Source organism: Osmerus eperlanus, chromosome 23 (genome assembly GCF_963692335.1).
Source record: "Osmerus eperlanus chromosome 23, fOsmEpe2.1, whole genome shotgun sequence".
Classification (NCBI taxonomy): domain Eukaryota; kingdom Metazoa; phylum Chordata; class Actinopteri; order Osmeriformes; family Osmeridae; genus Osmerus; species Osmerus eperlanus.
Genome location: NC_085040.1, coordinates 2373372 through 2382025, shown reverse-complemented (window position 1 = coordinate 2382025; position 8654 = coordinate 2373372). Strand labels below are relative to the sequence as shown.

At 43.6% G+C, this 8654-nt stretch overlaps 1 protein-coding gene across 1 annotated transcript; it reads right to left on the bottom strand.

Moving 5' to 3' along the window:
* Window positions 1–2973: 2973 nt before the first annotated feature.
* Window positions 2974–8632, bottom strand: LOC134010103 (ciliated left-right organizer metallopeptidase). Its single transcript, XM_062449970.1, has 14 exons — window positions 8348–8632; window positions 7523–8007; window positions 7231–7324; window positions 7045–7096; window positions 6798–6947; window positions 6457–6582; window positions 5712–5927; window positions 5273–5456; window positions 4887–4956; window positions 4676–4772; window positions 4457–4564; window positions 4158–4289; window positions 3929–4041; window positions 2974–3373 (listed from the first exon to the last, which is right to left on the bottom strand). The coding sequence occupies exons 2-14, from the start codon at window positions 7977–7979 to the stop codon at window positions 2974–2976; spliced, it is 2199 nt and encodes a 732-aa protein (XP_062305954.1). The 5' UTR covers window positions 7980–8007; window positions 8348–8632.
* Between the last annotated feature and the right edge of the window lie 22 nt (window positions 8633–8654).

The following is an 8654-nucleotide window of genomic DNA, read 5'->3' as shown; positions in this document are numbered from 1 at the left end:
TTATTTATGAATTTCTACATGTATTTATTGATGCATTTCCCCATTTAAATTTACATTAAGTCATTTAGCAGACGCTCTTATCCAGAGCGACGTACAGGGACATTCCTCCGAGGCAAGTAGGGTGAAGTGCCTTTCCCAAGGACACAATGGCCGCGTTTCCCAGATTCGTTAAGAAGCTCTTAACGCTATAACGAATCTGGGAAACGCGGCCAATGTCATTCTGCTCGAACCGGCAACCTTCGGATTAATATCATGTATGTGTTTCTACATGTATTCATTCATGTATTTCTGTGTATACCTTTCCATGTTTTAGTGGGTAAAATAAAAATAATACAAGGAATGGACACTCAATGTTTAAGATATCATGTCTTAGTTGAAACAATAAATAATGATGTGAACGTTTTCTACATTATATTTATTCACCAGAATCAAATGATTGATGACAATGATGAGATGAAATTGATGAAACTTAGCAACTTAGTTGCAAAACATTGCAAAATATAAAAGTATAGCCAAACATAAAAAAATGTTATTAACCAAGGTGTCAGTTGTCAAACACAGTAGGAATATAACATTATCCTATGGGTTATTAAAGTACGTGTTCCAGGGTTTGCTAACAACACCCTTGAACACGTACTTTATTGGCGATAAAGTACTGCCTCTCGTACCTTATTGCTTAAGTATATGAAGCCGGTTTAAGACCTGGTGTTTTGGAATAATTAAATCGATTTCATGCTTTTATGCTGAAGTATAGGGTAGGCTATATTACGCTGTTCCGACATTTAGACAAGCGATGAAAAGTGTCTCTCATGCAGAAAATAAATTCAAAGGTTTTTTGTTCTGTCGTTAAGATGTTGATCCCCCTGGCATACGCATTGTAATCACAACCGTAGATTTATCCTGGATCCCATAGCTGTGCAGGGTCGTTGAATCCACATCCAGATGTTTGCTTGCATAGTTCAACAACATGGCATCTCCAGTTCCTATACACAAAAGTTGGAAGAATGAAGTGTAATGCGACGTTACTTTTCATACATTTTATTATAGCTGAAGTACACAGGCTAGCTATTCTTATTATTGGCAACCTCATCATCATAATAATGATGTAATTTAATGTTCAAACCGTAGGTTTTAATATTCTTTAGCCGTTGTCCTACCTTGTAAAGCTGGTATTTTCTGCCAAATTTTCTGTTTTAATTCCAGGACTGTTATGCGCTTCATCTGTTCTTCTGAATGACCGACATCAATCATGCAGATCTTCCCACTGAATTCGATAACTTTGAGCTGGTAGACCTTTTCCATTTTACCGAATGTTGATGTGTAAATCGTCAAGGTGTGTGGGCTCCGTGAATGTATAGCCCACCAAATGCTTTCGTCTTATAGCCTACTTGAAGATCGAGCCTATCTGCGCCGTCCCAAACAGCTTTTAATAAATCCTCACGCGTTCTTTTAAATCATGTGACATTCGTCAGCAAAGAGAAAGTTGAGGAAAATTACTGGTAGCCTACTGAACTCATCATTGAAGCCATCCATCTCAAATGTACGGAGCCCCTGAACGGACCTGTGAAAAAAGGACACTTTCTCGTCCGCACTTTTTTTTTTACATCCCTTCAGGGGCTTCGTACAAATGCAAGTACCAACGGAATTATTCTTGAGAGGAAGGTCGCTTATTACATATATCTCATCAGCAAGATCATATCTAACGCAGTTAGTCAAAATTAAATAGGTAAATAAATAGATAAATACATACATAAATAAATATGGCTATGAAATACATTCTGAAATTAAAAAAAGATGGCAATACATATATAAATATAACATTATATAATTATATAGCTGAATCCATTTACCGACATCAATAAATAAATACATTTCTTTATTTCAAAATGACGTTTTTGTAAAGACAACATTTATTTATTTCATGGGACATTTATTTCCTAATGCCACATTTATTTATTTTTTGAGACTTTCACACACCACATTTATGTCCACATATATTTCCACACCACATTTATTTCCACACCACATTTATTTTTGTGCTGTAGTTATTTCCGATCTCACATGCAAATGAGAGGGGCGTGGTTATCTTCGGACCAACGCAGCTGCACACAAGATCGAAGGCAGATAGGGACACCTAGATTCGGTAGATGATGGAAGACATTAGCCGTGTCAGAGATCGCATGCTGGCCTTATAGATCAAATTGATCAGCATGGCTTGTCAGGATGTATTATTTAGGCAAACATTGTAGATTTTGTAGAGGTACTTGGGCGGATAAGTGCTAAGTCTTAAATGGTTTGAGACTTATCAAGCACCATGTTTGTGTGCAAGACTGCAAGTGTAGAAATCCCAACCACTGACCCTTAATGTTCACACTGTAACCTTTCAGAACTATAATGTCCCCCCAGTGTCCATCAGCAGTGTTTAGAAACACTGAGGGCTGAATGTGATGAAGAATTATCAGCACCCTGTATAATGAAGATGGAGAAACGATCATGGTTTATATGATTGAAATTGAACCACTTAATCACCTGTTTTACTTTTATATGCTATATTATTGAAAACCAGATGCAAAGCTGTTGACTGATTAGTAGGCCCAGATATCATGAGACAGATTTATGACCTTAAACTCAGTAGCCCTGTGCAGCTGGGCTTCAGGGCCAAACGTAGGCCTAGAATGGGAGAGACATAGGAAAAGTACTGGTAATTCAAATTTTGGGACAATTGACCAACCGGATGTGAATGCATAAATGCATCTGTGACCAACTATAATGTACCAATGACAAAACCTCATAAAATAAGGGAGAGTAAAATATATAAGCGAATGTCCGGAGAAAAACTGCAGTCTGATCCCGGGATCTTGCTCATGTTTATCGTAATCATTCCTTTGTGTTGGATTCTAATAAACGCTTTGCATCATACTTCGCTGCCGTTTGCGTGCTGTTTTAAACTTTGATATTGGTTAAAAACTTAGATCATAATTTCGACAACAAATGCAACTGCGCTGCACTGGGGGCCTGTAGGGCAGCGTGGACTCTGACTCTGGAGGAGCGGTACTTCCTGTAGGCGGCCATGACAGCAGCCAGGAGGGAGAGTGCAGCTGTGACCCCCAGGACCACAGACACTGTAGGCTCTGTACCTCTGACCCCCAGGACCACAGACACTGGAGGCTCTGTACCTCTGACCCCAGACACCACAGACACTGTAGGCTCTGTACCTCTGACCCCAGACACCACAGACACTGTAGGCTCTGTACCTCTGACCCCAGGGACCACAGCCACTGTAGGCTCTGTACCTCTGACCCCAGGGACGGCAGAGGGATGGACAGGGGTCACACTGAGGTCAGGGGTCAAGTTCTGGTCAATTATAGAATGACTGGGGGAAAGAGAAAATACAATATTTAATCAATGTAAAGTGTAGGAATATCCATCGAAAGGCTTAAAATACATTATTATGCACATGCATTTGGAGAATTTCTTTGTGCACTTATGAAATTCTTCATGATGTTTAGGGTTACTAGAAGTGCAACGCCCTTGCCTGGGTTTCCAGTTAAACAACTTTAAGTAAACAGTTCCTCATTGCTCTCTGACTACTTTATTAACTGCATTCATCAGTTGTGATCCTTGCCTCATGTTGTAAATAGGTTACTGCAACCTGTTTACTGGCACAATATAAATTCAACTTCATGTGACATATCTAAATAGAACTGTGCGTTGGTGATAAAAACCATGGTTGTCCTTTTATAAAAATATGGGATGAACTGTTAACGTAATTCAGTCCTCATCTGAGTATTATTTGTCACTCACAAACAAATTATACCTCTTAAGTACATGTGCATGTGGGCATCTGACACTGGAATCACACTTAATACAATACTAAAATGTAGCAAGTATAGATTGACAGGATTTAAAAGTTCATATTGAGACTGACCTGCCATTGGACACCCGGTCTGAGGAGGGGTCAGCTGTAGCGACTGGGATGTGGTCAGAATACTGACACAACCTCCCTTCAGGACAGAACACTAAACCCTGGTAACCTGGTATCTGCAGGAACAAAGAGGACAATTATCTAGGTCAAACAGCTAAATTATGGTTTCCTATGTTAAGGAATAACAATATTTAATAGTGTAGGAGGAGGAATGACAGTGGTTCATAATCACCTTACTGGCGCCCCCTGCTGGACAGTCCATCCAGCCGGCCCCGGACACCTGGACCTGAAATGTGTTCAGTCCAGCACACCTGTGTCTGTAGCAGCGGCCCACGGTGGAGTCACCGACAGGAAGGGACGTGTTCTGGAAGAGGAAGGGAAAGAGAGATAGAAAGACAAGTTATTTTTCAAGTTATTTGCTTTTAAATGCAATGTGTAAAACATCTGTCAACAGTGGCAATAGAAAAAGGAACATATTTAGAGATACACACACACACACACATATGAACACACACACACACACACACTGACCTCTCTGCTCAGATTGGAGAAGAAACACCGGCTGTCTGAACGATACACCTCTCCAGCCCAGTCCTCTTCTCCCATCACTCTCTCGTTCTCTTCTATCCAGCACTCGCTCTGAGGAGGAAACAGAGAAACAGAGAGTCATGAAGGATGGACAGGGAAGGAGAGAGGGTTAGGAAGTGTAAATGCAGGTTTACAGTAAAAAGGTTTGCAGTTTTAACTCACTCCATTTGTCAGAGGTTTGTAAACGCGGCAACCATCCAGGTATTGGTCAGTCTGGCACTTCCCCTTGTGGAAGTGAAGGTAATGACACCCTAATCCACTGGCATGGAGATGGAGAGAGATACAATAATCATTCCCAGTGTATCTGGGTGATTGAGACAACAGAATAACAGTTTGAATGTGTGTGTGTGTCACTCATATAAAACAATAGTACCTCCCAGAGCAGAAGAAAGAGGAGGAATTATCATGGCACGTGGACAGGGACCCAAACATGGCTCCTTCACCTAACATGTCCCAGAGAAAACACACACTTTTACATTACATTTACATTTAGTCATTTAGCAGACGCTCTTATCCAGAGCGACTTACAGTAAGTACAGGGACATTCTCCCTGAGGCAAGTAGGGTGAAGTGCCTTGCCCAAGGACACAACGTCATTTGGCAATGCAGGGAATCGAACCGGCAACCTTCTGATTACTATCCCGATTCCCTAACCGCTCAGCCACCTGACTCCCTTTTACACACCACAGAGACAACACCGATACACAGTACACACATAAAAACACTGCAACAAATCACACACGCAGGTCGGTTCCCCCACCTTGTCCCCAGACCAGGCTCTGTGCTCTGCTGAGGTTGGCAGAGTACCAGCCCGTGTCCTGCAGAGCAGCCAGGGTGACGGGGTCGACCCGGACCACAGTGGAGTCCCCCAGAGACGAAGCCATGATGGATCCCTGGAGGACACGGGACTCCCAGTGAGAAGACAGACCACCTGGACCTGCATCCTAATGGAGGGAACAAGAGAGAAGGGGGGGGGGGGGAGAGAGAGGGAGAGAGAGATACAGAAGGAAGGAAGGAGAAGGAAAGAGAGAGCGCGAAGGGATGGGAAGGCAAAACAGGAGAGTAATACCTGGTGTGTGTGAGGTTTATGTAAACAATTCACCCCTACAATTAAAATGTAATAACTAATATGCATGCGGTGAACGATGTATTGAATATAGGTGTGTGTATGGAAGGCGTGGCCGGGTGTAGGTCAGTACCTGGTTCTCCAGAGGTCCCCCCAGCTCTGGGTCAGTGGACCTCAGGTGCTTCTGCAGGGCTCTGATGATGGAATGGGTGTAGATCCTGACCTGGCCTGTCCCGTCTGCGTAGGTCACCTGACCCCGGGGGGAACAGGGGGGGGAGGAACAGTCTGTCCAGCTGCTGAACAGCTGCTTCGAGAACCCCAGGCTGTGGAACAGCTCGTGGATCACTGTCTGACAGAGGGGAGAAACAGAGAGACTAAGAGAGAGAGAGAGAGAGAGAGAGAGAGAGAGAGAGAGAGAGAGAGAGAGAGAGAGAGAGAGAGAGAGAGAGAGAGAGAGAGAGAGAGAGAGAGAGAGAGAAGGAAAAAGAGAGAGCAGAAGCCCTTCTCTAGTAGAACTTGCAACCTAGGCACAGCCTGTCCTTACTATTTACATTTACATGTATTCATTTAGCAGATGCTTTTATCCAAAGCGACTTCCAAGAGAGAGCTTTACAAAAGTGCATAGGTCACTGATCATAACAACGAGATAGCCCCAAACATTGCGGGTAGCCAAAACATGAAGCATACATTGTGAAAAAACAAATAAGTGCCAAAGGGAAGAACCATAAGAGCATGTAGTTAAACAAGTTACAATTAAACAACATGAACCTCAAAAAGTGCAAGACTAATATGCTATTGAGAGGAGTACATCAGCCATCTAGCAATCCATCTACACACGAACACACACACACACACACAAGGCCACACACACTCCTCACCTGCACAGTTCCTTGGTGGCTGTAAGAGTGTCCAGTCAGCCTGTCTCTACAGATGACCATCACCCCAGCCAGAGGCCTCCCCAGAGGGCCTGTCTGGCAGTGCACTGCATAGGCCAGCACACTGGGCTGCACACACAGGGAGGGAGGAAAAAAATAGGAAGATTTAGTTTAAAACACGTAAACTAAACTGTCCCTCAAGAGCTCATTCTGATGATATTGAGAATGTTGTAGTTTTAGGAGGCTACATTGAGGCTGTCCAAATCATATGATTTGGTAAAGGTGATTATATAACTGATAATAGAACTTCATATGAGATAACTGATGATTCTGTAACCCCTGACCTCTGCCCTGCACTTGTCCGTGCTCTGTGTGTGGACATAAAGCAGGAAGTCAGTGTCAGGAAGTCCCGCCCCCTCGGGCCTCAGCACTGTCTTGGTTGGTGAATTAGGCTCCGGGTAAACATCACAGCCACTAAGATGGTCATCTGGGATCTGTCAATCAAGAACGGTAAGATGAGGTAGTGTGAACCTTGATGAACAGTCTCTCATGAAAATGAAATAGTTAAGAGGAGTCACTTCCATTACTCACAACAACATCTAGACAGGTCTCCATCCTGTAGTTCTTATTAGCCCTGCCACACCTGCGAAGAGGATCGAGAGTTTTGATTGGGTGAAATCACGAGAATCAAGAAGAGAACAGTATGATGAAGGCTGGCCAGGTCAAGAGGTCAAGCGGCATGGATACACTGGTGTATCCATGCCGGCAGTGACACACCTGTTGTAGTTTGCAGCACTGGTGTTCCTCCAGGTAAACCGGCAGTACTTGTTGATGTCCCTGCTGAGCCACAAACCACCAGGGATGCGGTCCACTGTGGAGATAGATATTTCACAACAATACTCTCAACAACACACTGAAGTGTTTTACAAAATAACATATACAAATGACCAATCTTATTGATACGTGTAGTATTACTTGTTGTTATTAATGTACATACAGTCTCAAAGGCCTGTGCTGTTAGATCCAGTCAAAACCACAACACACAGAGGGAGAAACTTGTCACTTCTACCTGACAGCAAGCTGGACACGATGAGCACAGCCTCCCTCACGGCTGAATCCAGCCTCTCTCTCTCAGCCTGGGATAGGACAGGGCTCTCTCTCGGAACCCAGGTCTGGATCCTGATTGGCTGCCGAGTGGGGTCACGGGGCGGGGCCAGCTCTCTCAGCTTCCTCGTCTCTCTTTGTCCTGATTGGGCAGTTGGTGATAACGCCAGCTGTGCAGAGCGATTGGAACTGGGCTGAGTTGGGTCCTTGGACCTGTTGGAGTGTATGTGTAGTTGGCTGGAGATGGAACTGTTGGTAAGGATAGTCTTGTGGCGAAGCTTCTCTTGATGAGTGGGTGTGGTGGTTACCACACTGACTGAAGACTGGACCTCATCAAAGATGCACTTCCCCAGGGCCCCCGGGGCCCAGACCACCACCATTACCCACACCCAGAGTGGTCTCACGCAGGGAGGGGAAACCATGATTATAGCCCTTTAATATACGCCATGTCTGTTGGAAAGAAGAAAAAGTGGTGGATTAATTTGTGGAGGAATGCTGTCGTGTATAGACAACGCATGCAAAATGGCAGAAATTTCAGAAGACCTCGGTGGCCGATTATAAAATGTATTTGTGAAGGTGACGTGATAACTAACATTTTAATAAGTCTGATCGGGACGGTATTTAAAGTAAGAGAGCAGGAACTCGAGCGGTTTAAAATAATAATAATGAATGTTAAAGGATATATAAGATTATAATTAATTTAGGTTAATTGTTTCCATTCTACTAAACTCCACACAGAGGAAAGTGAACCAACTGATTGAGAATCATAATATGTCGCTGTCAGATTCACCTGCTCTTGTAGTCAGCCTCGCGCTCAAAACGTGGCATCTCAAGCTCCTAAACATCCATCTGAGTCGACGTAATCTGGACAATTTTTACGTTCATCACATCTACTTCACCATAGTGCTTTCACTCACTCCACTTTTTGAAAACCCCGTTGTGCTCAATTCTATGTATGTGCGTTGCTTTTAGCGTCCGCAGCGCTCTGCGTTTAATTGACCTTGTAGTGTTCACGTCCTTTGTCCGGAGTGACATCGCATTTGGGTGATGGATTTCCTGAAGACAGAGCACAATGTACTTGTAGTCGTCCCCTTTTC

What these genes read in the sequence shown, in the direction of transcription:
- LOC134010103 (XM_062449970.1), bottom strand. Translation starts at nt 7,979, where the DNA reads ATGGTTTCCCCTCCCTGCGTGAGACCACTCTGGGTGTGGGTAATGGTG. An exon ending in AGTGCTGCAAACTACAACAG is followed by an intron (nt 7,097 to 7,230) that starts GTGTGTCACTGC and finishes TCCTCTTCGCAG; the next exon opens with GTGTGGCAGGGCTAATAAGA. An exon ending in TCTCCAATCTGAGCAGAGAG is followed by an intron (nt 4,290 to 4,456) that starts GTCAGTGTGTGT and finishes TTCCTCTTCCAG; the next exon opens with AACACGTCCCTTCCTGTCGG.